The sequence below is a fragment of the Mastigoproctus giganteus genome, chromosome 13, assembly GCF_048544385.1.
Source record: "Mastigoproctus giganteus isolate SK-2022 chromosome 13, ASM4854438v1, whole genome shotgun sequence".
In the NCBI taxonomy this organism is placed as follows: Eukaryota; Metazoa; Arthropoda; class Arachnida; order Uropygi; family Thelyphonidae; genus Mastigoproctus; species Mastigoproctus giganteus.
In genome coordinates, this window is record NC_143587.1 from 80,429,145 (window position 1) to 80,452,844 (window position 23,700).

Sequence of the window (23,700 nt, forward strand, 5' to 3'; positions counted from 1 at the left end):
AAAGCTCGGTAACTTGCCCTGTGAGAATCAGCAAAAGGGCATCCATATGAGGAAAGACTTTAGCATTAGCATTAGTAGAGGCATATGATGCAAGAAAGCAAGCTTATTCAGCATCAGCCAAAAAAAAAAAAAAAAAAAAACAACCACTACTCCCATTTCACCCCTCCGTTCGTTCGAAATACCTGTCCAGCTGAGCCTTAAATTTGTTTAGGCTATCAACTTCAACAACAAGCGATGGGAGTCTATTCCACAAACCAACTGCCCGCTGGCTAAAGGCAAATTTCCGCACATCTATCCGACATCCGTCCTTCCTCAATTTGAATTTATGCCCTCTCAGGTGATTATTCTGAGCAAGAGGAAGAATCCCATCGGCATTGAGCATGCTCAAGCCATTCAAAGCCTTATACACCTCTATCAGATCACCTCGCCGATGCCTAGTCTCCAGGCTATGTAATTTGCAAAACTTAAGCCTTTCTTCGTAAGAGCAACCCTTTGTTCCATTCACTAATCTTGTTGCCCTTCTCTGTACTCGTTCCAGCAGCTCTACATCCTTCTTGAAATGAGGCCTCCAGACCTGTATACAGTACTCACGGTGTGGCCTGACCAATGCCTTATACAAGGGAATAATCACATCCCTGTCCCTGCTAGAAAAATTCCTGTATATCATTGACAAGACACCATGAGCTACTCTTGCAGCTCGTCTGCACTGCTCAGAGAACTTCATATCTGCCTGCACAATTACCCCCAGGTCCTTTTCATTCTCTACCATAGGTTCCACAGCTTGGAAATTAGGCACATTAGAGGAGACTTGATTAAGATGTTTAAGCCTCTGAGTGGCAAAAGTAAAATGAATGAGGACAAAATTTTCAGTTATAAATGATTCAAAAACTAGGGGCCATAAATTCAAGTTACCAGGGAAGAAATTTAGACTGGATTGCAGGAAGTTTTATTTTAGATTACTGGAATCAATTACCTACATGGGTGGTTAAGACTGATAGTTTGCGGAAATTCAAAGGTCACTGGATAGTTATCTACTGGAGGAGGGAAATGCATAGGTTGTCTATTTCCTTTTATTATTATTATTTTATTTTTTTGGCTGGTGCGACATAAGGCCTAGGCTTCCTTGCACCATATGGCTGTTACTAATACTAATTGATGTTGCATAAAATGTAACATTAATTTTAAAAACTACTTTTTAACATAGTTTTTAATTTTCCATTAATAATGTAATTAAAAATAAAGATAACTCTTATGATAAATCCAGAAAAACTCTAATACTAAAATATAATTTATGCAATAATATTTTGCAAATGTAAGAATTCTATTGAGTTTAGGGTAAAACTCCTTGTAAGTTTACAAGTTGCAAAGTTTTTCAAGGTATATAACCCCTACAGTCACTGAGACTCTGTTGTATTTTGTTGCATCACATATTTAACCAATCATATATAGTAATAAAATATCAAATCTCCGATTCTTTTACAAAAGTTTATTGCCCCAGGGGCTCACATCTGGTGAGTATGGGCTTGGCACACCCAGGGTCCCGAGCTGGATATCATCATACTTCTCTTTCTTGGTGATTCCTTTCGACTTCTCTCTCTCAATTTTTTTTTTTTTTTTTTTGGTCGGTGCAGCATAAGCCTCAGGCTTCCTTGCACCATATGGATTATAATAATAATAATAATAATAATTAAAAATGCAAATAAACCTAACACACAAATGATAACTATAGTGTGCTTTGGTTCTGCATGTCAAGGTAATGTTTACTCTGATCAAATGACTGCATTCTTTATAAAAAACATAAAGCAAAGCATAAATTTACATTAAACATGCCTCCAGTACATCTGGTTATGCCAACGAATTTGATTAAGTTAGACACACACACACACACACATATATATATATTATTATTATTTATTATTATTATTATTTTTTTTTTTTTTTCAGCTTGCCATTAAAAATAGTGGTAAGTTCAGGCCTAGGATAGCATTTTCTAAATGGCATCATACATTGTTGTTATATTTTTGTGCAGGTTTCTTATGTTTTAATATTATATTTATTTATTTATTTTATTTTTATTTGATTCATTTATCTATCTGTTTTATTTTTATTTGATTCATTTATTTATTTAGCTTTATTTATTTGATTTATACTTTTTATATTTTTTTGAATTTTTTTATAGTTCAATAAATCTAAATCTCTTGTTGAAGACAAAATAACTCTGACAGAATCTTTTCATCTTGATGATATACGCTATGTAATAATTTCCTGTTCAGCAATTAGCTATGTTGATTCAGGAGGTGTTGCTACTCTACTTCAGGTATGAATTAAGAGAATTTTTTCTAAATTAGTCTAATTTTGAAAGCTGATGTGTCTTTATATAGGGTGTTTCAAAATTGCATAGAAAAAATGTAGGAGCATATTCTACAGCTGAAAATATGGGTGCAATATGACTTAAGTAGCCCTTGCACCAGAAAGCCCCTATAACAAAAAACAACAACCTAAAATAAGAAAAAATATTTCTTGGTTTCTGAGATAAACTTTATCTCTTGATAATAAACTTTAATCATAAATTTCAAAACATAAAAAGAAACAAATAACCAAAAGAAAAACATCTAAAGTAGTTGTTCAAAAGTTGTTCTAAAGTAGTTACTTAACAAGTACAGAGCAATGTTTCAAAAAAGTCATGAATTAGGATTAAATTTGAAAATGTATTATTCTGCCCAGACACAATAGGAGGGAGTACATGTTGAAAGCCTTATAAATCAATTTGGCCCTGGAAAGATTGTACATGGCCCATGGGATAGAGTTTTTTTTATCATGGCCTGTTAACAGGAGAGGTTGTTTTTACAGGGATGGGATACAATTAAATAGAAGGGGGGAAAGAATATTTTGTTGGCGTTCTATCTAAACCTTGTATGTTGCAAATGACTACTTTTCAGGAGAACCATAACATACAGGTTTTGATGGTCACAATATGCAGCTAATAACATGCAAGGTTTCTGCATTGTCTTCAAACACTTGTTTTGATCGGTTGATTATTTCTGAGGTTTTGCAGGGCAATGTGGAACCAAAAATGAAACTCATTACAAACAAAATCTGTTTTTTTACGAATTCAACATATGAGGTTTTGGTTGAACACCAACGATTTGCTGATGCTGTTCAGGCAATGTTAAGTTGGTTGGGAAACTGATAGCTTGTGGCGATACACAGACTAATAGGTTAACTAGAGCTGCAAGTAGAGGTGAAAGTGATCCTTGCACTCTTTCTATTTTGAACATGCAACAGCCTAGAAAGCAAGGTGTTAGGGATTTAAAGCCCTGCTGTGGGTCCTCATGAAAAAAGTAAATACATGGGCTGGGTTAGGGTAACTAAGAGTAAGGACAGGTGCATGTATGTTTGCATATACACTAATGCCAGGAGTATAGTAAATAAATTTGATGGATTTGAAGTACTGATTAAGTCATCAATGCAGACATTGTAGGGATATCAGAGACATAGTGTCACTCAGACATAACAGATGCAGAATTTGAATATGGAGATTAAAATGTTTACAGAAAGGACAAATAGGAACAGGAATCGGCAAGGGAGGGGTTAAGATGTATATCATACCAACTAACAAGAAATGCTGTTCAAGGCTTAGACCTAATGGATGTCAGATGAACTGATTAAACTTATGGCAGAGAAGAAAAAGGCATAGGATACATATAAATTACCAAGTGATACAGAAGCCTATGGTAGATATAAAATAGTCTGTAATCAAGTCACAAAGGAGGTTAGGCAGCTAAGGCAGATCACGAGAAGTCCTTTTAAAAAGGATGCAGAGTTGTTGGAACGAGTACAGAGAAGGGCAACAAGATTAGTGAATGGAACAAAGGGTTACCCTTACTAAGAAAGGCTTAAATTTTGCAAATTACAGTGTCTGGACACTAGGCACCTGGGAGGTGATCTGATTGAGGTGTATAAAGCCTTGAATGGTTTGAGCACGCTCAGTGCTGATGGGATTCTTCCTCTTGCTCAGAATAATCACCTGAGAGGGCATAAATTCAAACTGAGGAAAGACAGATGTAGGATAGATGTGCAGAAGTTTGCCTTTAGCCAGCGGGTAGTTGGTTGGTGGAACAGACTTCCATCCTTTGTTGTGGAAGTTGATAGCCTAAATAAATTTAAGGCTGAGCTGGACAGGTATTTGGAACGAATGGAGGGGTGAAATGGGAGCGGTTATTTATTTATTTTTTGGCTGATGCTGCATAAGCTTGCTTTCTTGCATCATATGCCTCTACTAATGCTAATGCTATGTCTCCAGCAAAGAATGCAAAGACTTCTTTACTTGTATTAACAGTAGTAGGAAGGGATTGAGTCACATTGGTTAATATAATGTCAATGGTTTACTGTTGGTGATCCTGCTCAGGTTACTGACAAACTGAATAAATATTTTGCATCTACATTCACACAAGAGGAATTCTTTAGGGGCGTGAATGCCAGTAGTTTATCAAACTGTAACAAGGAGCGGAGCTAGATGGTTTTATAATAACTAAGAAGGAAAGTGGAAGAGAAATTGTTGAACTGACAACTTTCTATTTCATCTCAGAGCATGGATCTCTTAAATCCAAAGGCACCTCCATAGCCAGGTGGGCAGGAGCAGCAATGCGTAGCACACGCTTTTTGATTAGACCGGGGTTCGAGCCCATGACCACCAAATACAGAGAATGCGGAAAGGTCAGGGAATGACCACCGCATATCCCTGGAGCAATATGGCCTTAGTTGCTAATTCTCCTAAAAACCAAAACAACAACAACAACTTAAATCCAAATTATTTCAGTTTCGTTTAGTTTACAGCCCACTATGCTTTTGCAGGGAGCAAGAGGACTGATCCCATGCATTGTTAAATTACATCCACTGCCAAGATCCCAGAAAATCTCTATGACTTAAAACCTGATTTATCTTTTGAAAATGTTGAATTTTAGTGAAATATAAGAAAGGCACTAACAATAGATGAAATCTAGCAATTATATTAAAGGGAGGCAGCAAAAGAAGTAAGCAAACCCTTAGCCATAATTAAGAGAATCCTTGGATTCAGGGGAAGTCCACATGGACTGGAGATGTCAAATGTATCCCCAATTCACAAAGGAAGGGGTAAGATCAAAGAGTGATATGAGTGATTACAAATCAAACTAGTTAGATTATTTTCTGTTCTGCAGAAAATAATGGAGTCACTGTTCTGCAGAAAATAATGGAGTCACTGGTTAAAGAAGTAATACAGGACTACCTAGGCAGAAATACAATTATCATTGGTAGTGGCATAGGATGGATGCAAGAAAGCTAGCTTATACAGCATCAGCATGCTTTTTTGTATCATATGCCGATACTAGTGCCTTTGCTAATTGCATTCCCCTCTAGGTGGTCCTACATTTCTTCTTTACCCAATGACTCCATTATTTTCTCTGGAACAGCAGTTAAATCACAGCATGGATTTGTTATGAAGCGAACTTGTCTCACCAATTTGATTAGATACTGTGATGCAGTACCAAAGAACTGGATGCAAAAAATTATTTTGATATCATCTACTTGGATTTCAGGAAAGCTTTTGATACTGTTTCACACAAATGAAACTGCTGTACAAATTGGAGGAATGTGGCATTAAGTACAAGTTCCTGCTCTGGAAAATGGGATGGTTGAGTGGGAGAAGACAGAGTGGTTGTTCAATAGACACTGCTATTTGTGGACTAATGTTATTAGTGGAATCTCCCAGGATTCAGTGCTGAACCCATTGTTGTTTTCTATATTTATTAATGATACTGATGAAGGTATATCAGGTTTAATGTCTAAGTTTGCAAATAATGCAAAGGTTGGCAGGATGGTTAATGACAGTAATCAGAGTAAACTACTGCAACAAAGATCTAAAAAAAAAAAAAATAGACAGGTGGATTGAGAAATGGCAGTTGAATTTTATCATTGACAAATGCAAGGTACTGCATTTGTCAATGGGTAGCAATAATCCCAGATTAATGTACCAACTGTGTGGTACTAACACTCAGGGTAGTAGAAAATGAAAAACAACTTGGCTTAATTGTGCAGTCAGATATGAAATTCTCTAAGCAATCAGACAGGCTGCCGGGACAGTTCATGGGGTTTTGTCAATGATACACAGGAAATTTGCTAGCAGAGAATTATCCCATGATCCAAGGCAATGATTAGGTCCCATCTTGAATAGTGCATACAGGTCTGGAGGCCTCATGCAGGTCTGGATGGGTGCAGAGAAGGGAAATGCGGCCAGTGAAGGGAACAAAAGGGTTGTCTTATCAAGAAAGGCTTCAGTTCTGCAATTTTCAGCAGCTGGAGACTAGGCATCTGTTAAGTGATCTGATTGAGGTGTTTAAGGTTTAGAATGGATTTGAGCAAGCTCAGTGCTGATGGTGTTCTTCCTCTTGCTCAGATTAACACATGAGAGAGCATAAATTCAAATTGAGGAAGGATGGTTGCAGAATACGTGTGCAGAGGTTTGCCAGAATCTGGCTGATTATTGGAATAAATTTCCATCTGTTATTTTAGAGGTGGGTAATTTGAATAAATTCCAGGAAAAACTAGACAAAATATTGGAGGGAATGGACAGGTGATGTGGAAAAGTCTTCTTTTTTTTTTCTTGATGATGCTTTACGGGCTTGCTCTCTTGCATCATTTGCTACTACTAGTACTAATACATTTGTTTGATGCAGCATTCATCATGACTAATCCACAATTCCCTGGCATTTCTCTGTGCTTCACAACTATTCTTAATAGTTTCAACAGCTTACAAATGTAATTTCTCAGTTCATGTTAATATGCATAAAATGCATGTAGTAATATGCATAAAATAAATTACAGATTTCATGTGACCCCACAAACAGTAATCTAAGAGTTGAGGAGATCATGGTGTCCATGTATAGTGCTATTCCAACCAATCCATCATAATTGATTGATTGGTTTATGGATTGATGGATTTTTCAACATTAATATGTCAGAAATGATGTAGAAAAAGTGGATTGTGCTGCATCATGCGTAAACCACCTCCTCTGCTGATTTTCAAGAAGTGTATCTTCTAATAGTTTCCACGAATTATTCCACAGGAAATGTAGATATGTCATTCCTAATAACCTTTGCAAGTAAAAAAATAAGGACTAATAATGTGGTGTAAATCACTGTTGCACCTAAAACCCAGTAACAGCATTGCAACTGTTGTTGTTGGATTTTAGGTGCATCAGTGACTTACACCACATGTATTATGTCTTTATAAGTGTGTGTTCATGAGCCAATTTGCATTTTGTGTTGTTTGAAAATCCCAGATTAATTGGGATTTTCAAACATGATTAGGGATGGAGGGATTAGGGTTTCCACTGGGAAACCCTAATCCCTCCATCTGACATTTAAACATTAAATGTGTAGTCAGATTTGTAGACATTACATAAAGTGGTGATTTTTCTTTAGCATTAACATTAGTAGAGGCATATGATGCAAGAAAGCAAGCTTATACAGCACAGCCAAAAAAAAAAAAAAAAAACCCTCTTCCCATTTCATCCATTCATTCACTCCAAATGTTTGTCCAGTTCTTGCTTGAATTTATTTGCATTATCAACTTCCACAATGAAAGATGAATTTTTGTTCCAGCAATCAACCACCTGCTGGCTAAAAGCAAATTTTTGCACATCTGTTCCACATTTGTCCTTCCTGAATTTGAATTTATGAAACTTATGCCACCTCAGTGTGAAATCTGAGCAAGAGGAAGATCCCATCACCTTTGAGCTTGCTTGAACCATTCAAGGCCTTATACACCTCAGTCAGATCACATAACAGGTAACTAGTCTCCATACATTGCAATTTGCAGAACTTAAGCCTTTCTTGGTAAAAGCAACCCTTACTTCCCCTCACCAATCTTATTGCCCTTCTCTATACTCATTCTAGCAACTCTACATCCTTCCTAAAATGAAGCCTCCAGATCTGTATGCGGTACTATGGCCTGACCATTGCCTTATACTAGGGGATATCATTGACAAGACCCTATGGGCTGTTCTGTCTGCACTCGTCAGTCTTTTCTTCTCCAACTTTTCTAGATCCTGTTGCAGTAGTGTACTGTCAACCCTGACAACCTTTGTATCATCTGCAAACTTGGACATTAAGCCTGATATACCTTCATCAATATCATTGATAAATATACAAAACAACAATGGGCCCAACACCCAACCTTGGGCAACTCCACTAATAACATTTAGTCCATGAAGAGCAATGTCCATTGTTTACCACTCCTTGCCTTCTCTCACTCAGCCATCACTCAGCAATTTTCCCTTAATGCCCCCCTGTTCCAATTTGTACAGCAGTATTTTATGTGCAACCATATCAAAAGTTTCCGAAATCCAAGTATATGATATCAAAATTATTTTTTGCATCCAGTTCCTCAGTAACCACATCATGGTATCTAATCTCTAATCGAATTGGTCACACAAGAATTTCCCTTAACAAACCCATACCGTGTCTGAACTATAACTGCAGTCTTGTCTACATGATCCTGCAGTGCTTCTTTAACCAGTGACTCCATTATATTACCAGAATAGAAGTTAAACAAACAGGTGTGCATTCCCTCATGTACAACTCAGGGTACAGCTCTAAAACGGTGTTCGCAGGTTGGCCGCTAGTTAGTACACTGGACCAAACCTATTGGTAACCCTTTAGGAGGCTTCCAGATCACCTAGTGTATGATTATACAGATAGTGACTGGAGGGAGTCTGAGTAGTGTGTATGTGGGGGGCATTGTTGAGGCCATGTTATATCAAGGATCTGGGTATATTCTTACCATGTGTATGCCATATCCAAAAATTTCATTACTTCATACAGCATATGTCACAGCCCCACCCCCACACTTTTTCTAACTATTGAATACACCATGAATTGTCAAACTAATAGACTTTTTATCTGCAAAAGGATTTAAACCTCCCAAACACTTCCTAGTTTATTTCACAAATATACGTGGTCTCAATTCTGATCTCAACGATGTCCATTTCTACTTGCAGTCTTCCAAACCTCATGTACTTTTTCTGACAGAATCTCAGTTATAGGTTAATTCAATTACTGCTCATCTCAGCTGCCCAAATTATTCGCTGTATGATTACTTTCGCCTCAAAGGTGGTACTTGTGCATATGTCCGTTCTGATATTTCTTGTCAAAGAATTGGCAATTTGGAATCTCCTCTCTTCTGTCTTCTCTAGCTTAAAATCTCTCTACCTCATTGTGTCAAATTCATCTGTTGTCTCTATTGTTCTCCCAACTCCACTAATCACTTGGAGTTCTTTGACTTCCTCTCTCTCTCTCTCTGCAACTTGACTTTCTCCAGTACAATTTTCCTAACAATGAGGTAATTTTCCTTTGTGATTTTAATGTTCACAACTCCAGCTGGCTTCCGTTTTTTAGTCACACTGACCCAGCTGGTCGAGATGCTGAGGTTTTTGCAATTTCCAATGACCCTGCACAGATTGTTCATTTACCTACAAGAATACCTGACAATCCTAACCATACAGCCATCACACTTGATCGTTTTCTCACAAACAACCCTTCTACGTACACAGTTGAAGTGAGTGGTCTTTTAGGTACCTCAGATCACAACTTGGTGATTGTCTCTTCTCCAATGGAGCCTTTATCTCATGGCTATTCCCAACCTTGTATTGTTTGGCATTACAAGAATGGAAAATGGGATGACCTGCGAGATTTCTTTTCTTCTTTTCCTTGGTCGGACTACTGTTTCAAAACTTCTGATGTCAACATTTGCTCAGATTGTGTCAGTGAAATTGCTCAGATTGTGTCAGTGAAATTATTCTTGTAGGAAAGGAATCCTTTATTCCACACTCCACTTTAAAATCTCATCCTTTATCTAAACCTTGGTTTTCCAACAAATGTGCTAAGGCAGTTCAAGAGAACAACGTTGCATATCGTAATTGGATTGTTTCCAATTCTTCAGTTTCATTTTCTGCCTATACCAAAGCTTGCAACAATTATAAAGCAGTCATTAATCAGTCCAAACTAGATTTCAAACAGGCCAAGAGTAGAAAACTTGCTTCTTGCCCTACTGGTAGCTGAGCATTCTGGTCTCTTGCCAAAGCTATTGGCCCCAGCTTTTGCCCATCTCTGCTCCCTCCCCCATCTGTCAAAACCAGATGGTTCTGTTGTCACTTCAGCCAATGATAAAGCTGACCTACTAGCATTCCATTTTCCTTCCAACTCATGTATTAATGATCTTGGTAAAATACCTCCCACCATTCCCAACACGCTCCATTCAATGCCTCCAGTGGTCTTCCGTCAAAAGGATGTCAGAAGGATTTTGACAAATTTCGATGTTAAGAAAGCTCCAGGTCCTGATGGTATTTTTGAACTTTTTCCTGTTCTTTGCTGCCTTTTTTCACTTTCTTATTGCAAAGGTGTTTTTCCTTCTGCTTGGAAATTTGCTCATATCCAGCCAGTTCCTCCCATCCAATTATCGTCCCATTGCAATTATTTCTACTCTTTCTAAAGTAATGGAGAAATCAATTAACTACCAACTCTTAAACTACCTAGAAACCTTCCGTCTGATCAACGATCGCCAGTATGGGTTCTGTCATTGTCGATCCACTTCTGATATTCTGGCTTATTTTACCCATTTATGGGCAAATTCAATGGAAAAGTTTGGTGAAACATAAGCAGTTGCTCTTGACATCTCAAAGGCTTTCAATCACGTTTTGGCATAAAGGACTTCTAAACAAGCTTCCATCTTATGGTTTGCCAACTGTTTTTTGTAATTGTTTATCCAGTTTTCTCTCTGATCACTCACTGAGGGTGATGGTAGATGGCTCTCTGTCTTCTAACTTCTCCACTAATGCTGGATTCAGTTCTTCCCCCCACTCTTTTCCTCTTGTATATCAGTGACCTTCTTCCATTGACTGGAAATCCTATCCATAGCTTATCTGATGACAGAACATTGCATTCCACTTTTTATTTTGAAAAACTTTGCCCTGCTCAATCAGCTTCAATTTTTCGAATATCCGCTACCAATTCCTTAAATGTCAATCTCCAGGTAATTCTCCTGTAGAGCAAAGACAACTTAGTTGATTTCAATCCTTCTACAACTCAGTCTTGTCTTATATCTCGCAAAAAAGGATTCTTCTGCTCCTATGCTTATCTTTGGTGACACTCCAATTTTTGGGCAAAATGATATATCTCTTTTGGGGATTAATCTAATCTGACTTCTAATCTCTCTTGGCACAAGCACATTACAAATATTGCTTCCTCTGCATCTAAAAATCTTGGTTTTCTCTTTCATTCTCAGCGTTATTTTTCTTCCAAACAGCTGTTCACTCTGTAGAAATCACAAATCCATCCTACCATGGAATATTGTTCCCACATCTGGGGTTGTGCCCCCAAAACCTCTCTCAGGCTTCTAGATTCCATTCAGAAGAGGGAAGTTAGGTTAATTAATGACTCCTCTCTAACAGAGTCTCTACACGGTCTATCTCATAGACATGCCTTTTCTACAGATACTTCCATGGGTACTGTTCTTCTGAATTGGCTTCTATAATTCCCGTTCTCTCTTTCAAAACAGTCCGAACACCTGCCACCAGCAGCCAACATCCAACTTCAAACTCACAGAACCAACTTTCACCTTCCTCGTTTATTCATTCAACTGCCATTTTCTGGAACAACCTTCCTTCCTTCATACATATTTCCTGAAAATTACAGTCTACATTTGTTCAAGTCTAATGTCAACAAATATCTTTTTTCGTCTTCTCAACCTCCAACCCAAGCACGGTACTAAGTACTATAGGTTCTAATACATCTCGTGTTTGGGATTTTCATAAAAAAAAAAAAAATCCTAGTAATGTGAAATGATGCAAGAAAACAAGCTTATATAGCATGAGCTAAAAAATAAAAACCCAATTCACCCATCAATACTCTCCAAAAATTTGTCTAGTTATCCTTTGAATTTATTCAACCCATCCACTTCCACAACAATAGATGGAAGCCTGTTCCAATAATGAAGCACCCGCTGATTGAAGGCAAACTTCTACACATCTATCCTGCAACCATCCTTCTTCAACTTGAATTTGTGTCCCCCATGTTTGTAGACTCAGCAAGTGGAAGAATACCATTAACATTGAACTTACTCAACCCAGTCAAAGCTTTAAACACCTCACTCAGATCTCAACTCAGGTGCCTGGTCTCAAGGTGCTGTAATATGCAGAACTGAAGCCTTTCTAGGTAAATACACCCTTTTGTTCCCTTCACCAATCTGGTTGCTCTTCTCTGCACCTGTTCCAGCAGATCTATATGCTTCCTAAAGTGCGGCCTCCAGAACTGTATATAGTACTCAAGATGCGACCTTAACCATGGCCTTACACAAAGAGATAATCACCTCCTGATCCCTGCTAGCAGAGTTTCTGTTTATCATTGACAAAACCCCATGAGCTGTCCTGGCACATGTCTGCACTTCTCAGAAAATTCATGTCTGACTGTACAATTACCCTGAGTGTATAATACCACACAGTTGACAAGTTACTCTGGGGTTACTGCTATGAACGTGTAGTACCTTGCATTTGTTAATGTTAAACTTCAACTGCCATCTCTCAGCCGATCAACCCAATTTTCCCAGATCTTGTTGCAGTAGCTCACTATGATGATTGTCATTAATCAATCTGCCAACCTTTCGGCATCTGTAAACTTAGTCATCAAGCCTAGTATTCTTTCAATATCATTGATAAATATTGAAAACAACAATGGATCCAACATTGAACCCTGGGGAGGTCCACTAATAACATTAGTGGACCTCCCCAGGGTTCAATAACATTAGCTCATGAAGAGCAGACCCATTGATAACCACTCTCTGTCTTCTTCCACTTAACCATCCTTTATCCATAGCAGTCACTTGCCCTTAATGCCACGTTGCTCCAGTTTGCACGAGGCGCCTCCGTAGCCAGGTGCAGCAGTGTGTAGTACACGCTTCTGGATTAGACCGGGGTTCGAGCCCGTCACCACCAAATACGGAGGATGCGGAAAGGTCAGGAAATGACCACCGCATATCCCAGAGCAATATGGCCTTAGTTGCTAATGCTCTTAAAAACCAAATAACAAACAACAACCAGTTGTACAGCAGTCTTTAAGTCCAACAATATCAAAAGCCTTTCTGAAATCTAAGTATATTATGTTAAAATAATTTTTTGCATCCAGTTCCTTGGTCATAGTAACCAATGAGATTCATTAGCAAGACTGCGTCTTGACAAATCATACTGTGAATGCAGTATAATTGCATGCCTGTCCAAATGGTCTTGCATTACTTCTTTAACAGTGATTCTATTATTTTCCCTGGAACAGTTGTTAAACTTACAGATCTGTAATTACTCATGTCACTTTTGATCCCCCTTTATGATTTGGGAATATATTCACACATCTCCAGTCCATAGGGACCTCTCCTGAACCCAAGGATTCTCTCATAATTATAGCTAAAGGTTTGCTTACCATTCCTTGCTGCCTTCCTTAATATAATTGGATAGATTACATCCCCCACACAGGCAGGGGCGGATTTAGGCATGGTCTTTATGGGCTGCAGCCCAGGGCCCATTCAATCAAAAGGCTTCCTTTGCGGTTTAAGAAAAATAAATAAAAACAATTTAAATTAAAAATTTAAGAAAAATAAATTATACAAAATTTTTTCGTACCTAGATAAAGTTTAAATCGTTGGTTTGCAACACTATTGGATTTGAATAAAATATCAAATATCAATGTTTTAAATGACAGTAAATACGCCTCTGTGGGTAGTCGGTAAAATCAAAATATACTTTGTCATTTGTCAATTATGCAAATAACGTGGCAACATCGGAATGTGAGGAGTACAAGTCTAGCCCGTCTAAAGCATGTTAGCTTAGCTTAACTCTCACCGCTTGACATTTGAGGTTATGTATAGTACAGTATAGTTGAATATTAAATAGTCATTCGTTCGGTGAAGTGTACTGTTCAGGTGCTTCGTTTCTTCACTGGTAAGTATCGGCAAAGTTTACTGAATAAATATAAGTTAAATCACTCTCCGGAAATCTTTTGTCAGCACGTAAATTCAATCGTTTTTTGCATTTCCTCGAAATCAGCCATAATAAAAATAACTGGACACCGTTTATTTGAAGTAAGCGGTAGGCACTAGTAAGCAACGTAAGCTATAAGCTTGCCTACTTGACAATGACAATGTAAGATGTAAAATCTTACAAATTTAAAATAAAAATAATTGTTTTGCTAGAAGTAATGTTAAAGTTTGAAGAATGCTAGATTTAGTGATGGGATAGTTTAAGCGTGAGAATTGAGAATAGTAGCAAAGGGGTAGTAAACAAGTAATTCAAATAATATGAGAGAGCAAACAGGGACAGCAGGACTAAGTAAAGGGGTGCCACTTGAGAATGGGCGTGAAGGGGTTGCTTAAGGAAGAACAATAAGACGTGAAGCGCGATTAGGCGAAGCACCTCCTTTGATCTATGACACCGTTGGAGCCAAAATAGGAAATAAGTGGATGTCCAGTGTTTGCGTCAAATTAAAAACGGCGTCAAGCTGACTGATTTTTGGGTGTTGTGATACTTTTAGAGAGAAAGGTGTGAAACGAAAATTAGCATTAGCATTAGTAGAGGCATTTGATGCAAGAAAGCAAGCTTATGCAGCATCAGCCAAAAAAAAATAAAATAAAAAAATAAATAAAAAATAATCACTTCCACTTCATCCCTCTGTTCGTTCGAAATACCTGTCCAGCTGAGCCTTAAACTTATTTAGGCTATCAACTTCCACGACAAAGGATGGAAGTCTGTTCCACCAACCAACCACCCGCTGGCTAAAGGCAAATTTCCTCACGTCTATCCTACATCTGTCTTTCCTCAATTTGAATTTATGCCCTCTCAGGTGATTATTCTGAGCAAGAGGAAGAATCCCATCAGCATTGAGCATGCTCAAACCATTCAAGGCTTTATACACCTCTATCAGTTCACCTTGCTGGTGCCTAGTCTCCAGACACTGTAATTTGCAAAACTTAAGCCTTTCTTCGTAAGAGCACCCCTTTGTTCCATTCACTAATCTTGTTGCCCTTCTCTGTACTCGTACCAGCATCTCTACATCCTTCTTGAAATGAGGCCTCCAGACCTGTATACAGTACTCTAGGTGTGGCCTGACCATTGCCTTATACAAGGGAATAATCACCTCCTTATCAGGCGCCTCCGTAGCCAGGTGGGAAGGAGCAGCAGTGCGTAGCACACGCTTCTTGATTAGACCGGGGTTCGAGCCTGTCACCACCAAATACGGAAGATGTGGAAAGGTCAGGGAATGACCACCGCATATCCCGGAGCAATATGGCCTTAGTTGCTAATGCTCCTAAAAAACCAAATAACAACAACAACCTCCTTATCCCTGCTAGAAAAATTCCTATATATCATTGACAATACACCATGAGTTACTCTTGCAGCCCATCTGCACTGCTCAGAAAACTTCATATCTGCCTGCACAACCACCCCCAGGTCCCTTTCATTCTCTACCACTGTCGGTGTAGAGAATGAGTTGATACGTTGCTCTGGGATTGCTGTTTCCCATATGTAGTACTTTACATTTGTCAATGTTAAACTTCATTTGCCACCTCTCAGCCCATCTGCTCAACCTTTCCAGATCCTATTGCAGTAGCATAGTGTCAGTAGTGTCCTTGACAACCCTGCCAACCTTCGTATCGTCTGCAAACTTGGACATTAAGCTTGATATACCATCATCAATATCATTTATAAATACAGAAAACAAAATGAGTGTTTTTGGAGGTTGCTGGTGCACATGAAAGGGTCATACTGTCTGTAAAAAAAAAATAAGAAAGTTCGAGAAAAGGTTGGTTTGTGCGTTAGGGAGACAGCTTGGTAGAATTGTGTTGGCAAATGGAAAGGAACGTAAATTTAAGCAGAGGGGAAGGATTGGTTGGGGGAGGCGTGCCAAACTTGAGGGGAAGAGTGAAGTTCAGGGAAAGAAAAATTGAGAGGGAAGAGCATTCTGTGTCTGACTTCTGTGTGGTGTGGTCGAAGGGGAGAAAGAAGGTCATGAGTTCGGGTTGAAGTGGAAGTAGGCAAGTTTGGTAATGTAGGCCCTTGTAAAGAGAATGAGCCAGGTATGTACACATGTGAATATATCGTCTACACAAGAAGGTGCGTCATGTCAAGAGTGCCCCAGAAGTGAAAGTAAGCCTGTCAGGCTCGAAAGAAAACCGGAGTGCTCCCAGCAGTCTCAAAGGAAAACCAGAGTGCCCAAGGATCTGAAGTAAGCCTGTCTACCTCGAAGGAAAACCGGAGAGCCCAAGAAACTGAAGTAAGCCTGTCAGCCACATGGGAAACCTGAACGCGAGGACACTGGAAGTAGCGGCGAAGTCGGAAAGTAAGTCTGTTCTTTGTTTCTTTATTGAATCCTGAACTCAAGGACTCATAACCTAGCTCTGTAAGCCATTGAGTGATAGTCCTTGTAAAAGAAAGGAACATTCCTGTTGTTAATGATTATGAATAAATGTAAGGGTGGTTCAGGAGTAGTAAAATCAATGGAATAATGTAAAGGAATTAGCAAAGAAATTATATTTATAAGGGTAGTACTGTAAGGATAGGTTAACCTATGTCATTAAATTAGGCCAAGTGCCAAACAAGGTAACATATCAGATGACGTGGAAAGAGAAATAAATTTTATTAATAGATAAACCTTGTGAGTAAAGAGAGATGACTAAGGTGATAACTAGGGTGGCTAGGATATTAATTAAGGCAGAATGGGTGTCCCATAAGGAATGTTATTGAGATAAGAGGGGTACCAGACGTAATACGTTTTGTGTGTGAGAGGCTAAAACAAAGATTCTAAAGGTAATAAGAGCTGAAGTAAATATTATTTATGTAAGAGAAAGAAAGAAAAAAAAATTGGTAAGGTAAGAGAATGATTGAGTAATCATTGTGGAGTCAATTTTATGTAAAATACAACTGATACAAACTGATGTTAATAATTCTCATATTGAGAATAACCGAGAAGAAAGAAAGAAAGAGAGAGAGAGAGAGAGAGAGAGAGAGAGAGAGAGAGAGAGACAGACAGACAGACAGACAGTGTAGTGTATTGTAGCATGGTTTACATATGTATATGAAATTAGGAAGCTTGTATGTAATTATTTGTTTCTTTTATGTATAAATATAGTGCAAATGCATCAGGAATACATAGCTGTATCTGAATAAATCAGATTATTAATAAAACGGCATCGTTTTAAGTTATATCTCATATTGTGAATACCTTCACAACGAGTTGCCATGATATTGCACTACTTCGAATAAGTAACGCTTCACCTAAGGAGAAGACTAATGTTACTTATTCTCAGATGGATACCACCACCCAGACGGCACCGTTTCAGGGCTATTTGGCCCTTCTTCGGTGGGTGGGTAGGTACCCGAGTGATGCAATGATGGCAAAACAGTTATGAAGTATAACTCCACAATATGAGAGATGCCTGATGGTGTATCATGTATTTAGACTCAAGCGTTTAGGGCATAAGCCTCAAGCTATGAAGGAGTCTAGACTATGTATAAATATAGTGCAAATGCATCAGGAATACATAGCTGTATCTGAATAAATCAGATTATTAATAAAACGGCATCGTTTTAAGTTATATCTCATATTGTGAATACCTTCACAACGAGTTGCCATGATATTGCACTACTTCGAATAAGTAACGCTTCACCTAAGGAGAAGACTAATGTTACTTATTCTCAGATGGATACCACCACCCAGACGGCACCGTTTCAGGGCTATTTGGCCCTTCTTCGGTGGGTGTTTGGTATTTGGCCCTTCTTCGGCTATTTGGCCCTCCTTCATATTGTGGAGTTATACTTCATAACTGTTTTGCCATCATTGCATCACTCGGGTACCTACCCACCCACCGAAGAAGGGCCAAATAGCCCTGAAACGGTGCCGTCTGGGTGGTGGTATCCATCTGAGAATAAGTAACATTAGTCTTCTCCTTAGGTGAAGCGTTACTTATTCGAAGTAGTGCAATATCATGGCAACTCGTTGTGAAGGTATTCACAATATGAGATATAACTTAAAACGATGCCGTTTTATTAATAATCTGATTTATTCAGATACAGCTATGTATTCCTGATGCATTTGCACTATATTTATACATAGTCTAGACTCCTTCATAGCTTGAGGCTTATGCCCTAAACGCTTGAGTCTAAATACATGATACACCATCAGGCATCTCTCATATTGTGGAGTTATACTTCATAACTGTTTTGCCATCATTGCATCACTCGGGTACCTACCCACCCACCGAAGAAGGGCCAAATAGCCCTGAAACGGTGCCGTCTGGGTGGTGGTATCCATCTGAGAATAAGTAACATTAGTCTTCTCCTTAGGTGAAGCGTTACTTATTCGAAGTAGTGCAATATCATGGCAACTCGTTGTGAAGGTATTCACAATATGAGATATAACTTAAAACGATGCCGTTTTATTAATAATCTGATTTATTCAGATACAGCTATGTATTCCTGATGCATTTGCACTATATTTATACATAGTCTAGACTCCTTCATAGCTTGAGGCTTATGCCCTAAACGCTTGTTTCTTTTATGTAAATGTATGCTCATTAACAGTTTGTTAAATTTTGTAAACAAAATGTGTGACTTTAATGTTTTGCTAACAACTGCTTTACACACCCTAGAAATGGAATTTTCTGAAAATTGTAGTCAGATTTGCATAGGTGGGGGTGATAAAGAGGTCAATAGGGTATTCAGCAAATTGCAAATTTTTAGATAGTTAATAAGAAAATTTTTAATTATAATATAATAAAAAATAACATAAAAAATAACCCCCCCCCACACAACAACTAAGCTAATATGGTGGTGGATTGGTTTTTTTTTTTAGGTTTTTTTAATTTTTTTTTCAGATTAAATAAATACCAAAAAAATGTCTGGTAGAAAATATAAAAGCGGAGTTGAAAAATGAAAAATACAATTAATAGAGAAAAAGAAAGAAGTAAATGTGCCAAAATTTCAAATTTTTTTGTATTGGAAAATAAAAATGAGAATCTAAATGATACAGGTGCAGTAATAAGCAATAGAGAGAATAACTTAACCGAAGAGAAACAGAAAAAACAACAAAATGTATATAACAATAACAAAGAATTACTAGAACTAGAATCACAACCGAGAACCTCTAAAAACAATGTTGACATTGACGGACATTCAGTACCAGACAAAAATATACAAGACCTAGACGATGACGACCAGTTCTCTGAAGTCTCTGTTGCTGTTTTGCAAGAAGATAGTGATAAAGAGGCAGAAGAGGCTTTAGAAAATGCAGAGTCGCTTTCTAAATATGTTGACGCAGGTTTGTGGCCTACACTGTTAAATTATAATTTTATTAATCACTGTCTCTCACATGAAATGACTTATTTCCAAAATAAAGATGCAAAAAATATATATCCAGTTTCAATAAGGAATTACAAAGAACAAAACAGATCATTTTCAAATAAGTACTTTACGAAAAAAATTAAAAATGCTCAATTACTGGAAAGATCTTGGTTGTGCTATTCTACCAGTATGGCAAGTGTTTTCTGTTTAGTCTGCAAACTTTTCTCTAAAGTCCCTTCTCAATACACAACCGGATTCTCTGACTGGAAACATATAGGACCTTGTTTAGAAAGTCACGAAAATTCTAATGAACATAAGAAATCATTGTTAGTATGGTTAACACGTAAAGAAAATAAGTCAATTATTGACAAGCAGTTGCAGGAGCAACTAAGAAAAGATACAGAATATTACCACAATGCCCTAAAACGTGTTATTGCAGTGGTGAAATATTTAAGTGTAAGGGGCTTAGCATTCAGAGGTCATGAGGAAATATTTGGCTCTCCGCACAATGGTAATTTTATGGGGGCTCTGGAATTACTAGCAGAGTTCGATCCATTCGTGTGCAAACATATCCAACAACGAGAACTGCGACCAAAGCCTTTCACTTCATACTTATCAAAACAGTTTATGAACAAATAATAGAGATTATGGGAAAACAAGTAATAAAAAGAATTATAGCTGAAATAAATAGTGACAATGCAAAGTACTACTCAATTGTGATGGACTCGACACCAGATTCGTCCCACAATGACCAACTAGCTATTATAGTACGATATTGTTTTGAGGGAAAAGTGTATGAAAGATGTGTATCTTTCATCAAAATTAGTAGTCAGAGTGGCTTATCTTTATTCAATTCCTTACAAGAATTTCTAGAAAAAAATGGACTGCCACTGGATAATTGTAGATGACAGTCTTTTGACAACACTGCAAATATGTCCGGCCGATACAATAGCTTGCAAGCACATCTCAAACAAAAAAATAAATGCGTTGATTATGTGCCGTGTGCTGCACATTCCCTAAATCTAGTTGGTAGGGAAGCGGTTAAAGTTGCAACTCAAATTGTGAACTTTTTCGGAGTAGTGCAACAAATATATGTTTTCTTTTCTGCAACTACCCGTAGGTGGGAGCTTCTAAATTGTGAAACAAAACTAAAATTTTCAATAAAAAGTTTAAGCCAGACTAGATGGTCTTGTCACTACGATGCAGTTTATTTAAAAAATAGTTACAGTGATATCATGAACATATTAAAAACGTTTGGTGAAAATATGGATGAGAAACTTGATTTTCAAAGAGAGGCACAGAATTTATATAATAATTTGGCGAAACTTGAAATTGCATTTTTTTAACTGTTTTTTTGGGAAGAAATTTTAGAGAGATTCAATTTAGTTAACAAAAAAGTGCAGACCCCAGGCTTAGACATGTGTGAAGGTGAGAAATGAATTGCGTCATTAGAAGCGTTCGTGGGCAACATACGAGAACAATCAGATCAGAAACTAAACGAATACGAGGAGACAGCCAAAAAATTAAGTACTAGTGTGGAAAAAGAATACAGTGATTTAAAAAAGAGACGTATTACTTCAAAATTTTCGGATAAATCTACAGAGAAAGTTTTGCCAAATGGAGCAGAAAAATTTAAACGGGATACGCTAAACATTGCATTAGATAAGTTGATTATGGATTTATACAGAAGAGGCCATGTCTATAGGGAATTTAGCAAAAGATTCAAATTTTTAATGTATTTGCAAGACATTAATATCGAAAATATTGACTTGGAAAGTGCACGTAATGTTGTTGATTATTATTCGGATGACATAGATGAACATTTAGTCAATGAATGCATTCAGCTAAAATCCTACTTACAGACTAAGCCAGACTCATACTCATACATGCGGTGATATATTCAAGCTAATTTATGAAAAGAAACTTGTCGATGTTTTTCCCGAATTGCTGTACAATCTTAAAAATTTTTTTGGCGTTGCCAATCACCAGCTGCGAGGCGGAGCAATCCTTCTCCAGGATGTCCTATATAGAAAAAAAATATAGGACAACAATGACGAATGAAAGATTAAATTATTTATCAATTCTTTCCATAAACTGTGGTTTAACCAAAGAATTACAATGTGATGATCAAACAAAAGAATTTGCAGCGAAAAAATGCAGAAGAGTTACTCTTTAAATGTCTTTAATGTATTAAAAATACTTACATTATATTAGTATTAGTATTAGTAACGGCCAAATGGTGCAAGAAAGCCTATGGCTTATGCTGCACCAGCCAAAAAAAAAAAAAAATCCGAACAAAACAATGATAAAAACAAAAAAAATAAATAAATAAATAAAAAATAAAATAAAATAAATAACTAAATAATAATAATTAATAAAATATATATATATATATAACTCCTAGAATGTTTTATTTATTTTATTTTTAAGAATAAGTATTATTTTTGTTTTTTTTCTGTCTTTACTCTTGACCTGAGAATTTGTTGTTTCGTTTTTTTGTTTGTTACTAAAAGTAATATCTAATACATTTTATGTTTTATTTATGTTTGATGTTTGTTATGTATACAAAACCTTTTTTCATTAAAACTGTATATAATAGTTTGTATATCCAAGTGCATCAAATAAAATAAAAAAGTTCTTTAACATCTGTTGCCTATAATTTTTCCTATTTATAAAAGGGTAAAAAAAACAGTTTTTCGACAAAATGGCGAATGAGTCGCCACAACTAACCCAAATTTGGATTAATTGGATAGACCCCCAAACAGTGTTAGTCCAGGGCCTCCAAAGTTAATGGACCACCTCTGCACACAGGTGCCTTATTTATGTCCATACTAAACTTTCACCTCCAATTTCCTTTCAGTTATCACAAAGTCGTTTACTTCCTCATTAGAGTTTGATAAACTTTTGACATCCCCTACCCTAAAGAATTCCTCATGTGTGAATGTAGATGCAAAATACCTATCCAATTTGTGCAACCCGAGCAGGGTCAACAGTTAATCCATGAACATCGAGTGCCCCAATGTGATTCAACCCCTTCCTTCTACTGTTAATATAAGAATAGAAATCTTTGCCTGGTTTTCTACAGTCCTTGCCAGAGACTACTCATCTACCTTGGCTTGCCTTATTGATTACAGACATTTATATATATACCATAGACTTTTGTATCATCTGATTTATGTGCATTCCATGCACTTTTCTTCTCTGCCACATGTCTCAACAGTTCATTTGACATTAATTTATGTCTAAGCTTTTAGAGTATTTCTTAGCTGTTATGAAAAGCATAGTAGGTTCTATAATTAGTTACCTGAATGCTTCCCATTTAGAATTTGCTGTTGGTAACATCATCAGTTGGTCCCACTGCACACAATTTAACAACTGTGTGAGACCTTTGTAGTCACTTACGAAAGCAGAAGTCTTTCCCTTTACCATTGACAGTAGATATGTCTTTAATTAAATTCCACATTTGTATACTGTGATTGTTGCCACCTAGTGGGCGTTTTACCTGCAGATTCTTAGCATTAGCATTAGTAGAGGCATTTGATGCAAGAAAGCAAGCTTATGCAGCATCAGCCAAAAAAAAAAAAAAAAAAAACCACTTCCACTTCACCCCTCTGTTCGTTCGAAATACCTGTCCAGCTGAGCCTTAAACTTATTTAGGTTATCAACTTCCATGACAAGGGATGGAAGTCTGTTCCACCAACCAACCACCTGCTGGCTAAAGGCAAATTTCCGCACGTCTATCCTACATCTGTCTTTCCTCAATTTGAATTTATGCCCTCTCAGGTGATTATTCTGAGCAAGAGGAAGAATCCCATCAGCATTGAGCATGCTCAAACCATTCAAGGCTTTATACACCTCTATTAGATCACCTCGCTGGTGATCTGATAGAGGTGTATAAAGCCTTGAACGGTTTGTCTCCAGACACTGTAATTTGCAAAACTTAAGCCTTTCTTCGTAAGAGCACCCCTTTGTTCCATTCACTAATCTTGTTGCCCTTCTCTGTACTCATTCCAGCAGCTCTACATCCTTCTTGAAATGAGGCTTCCAGACCTGTATACAGTACTCTAGGTGTGGCCTGACCATTGCCTTATACAAGGGAATAATCCCCTCCTTATCCCTGCTAGAAAAATTCCTATATATCATTGACAATACACCATGAGCTGCTCTTGCAGCTCGTCTACACTGCTCAGAGAACTTCATATCTGCCTGCACAACTACCCCCCACCTTAATGCATGAAGAATCACTGCTGATAACCAGATCAAAAGTATTGCTTCTGCTTGTTGC

At 37.4% G+C, this 23,700-nt stretch overlaps 1 protein-coding gene across 1 annotated transcript in view; it reads left to right on the forward strand.

Annotated features, from left to right (window-relative positions):
* Positions 1 to 23,700, forward strand: part of LOC150076212 (prestin-like) — a 402,991-nt gene that overhangs the window by 350,753 nt on the left and 28,538 nt on the right. The window contains exon 17 of the mRNA XM_090387581.1: positions 2,180 to 2,317. Within this exon, the coding sequence (XP_090243707.1) occupies positions 2,180 to 2,317 (138 nt within the window). The remainder of the gene's footprint in view (positions 1 to 2,179; positions 2,318 to 23,700) is intronic.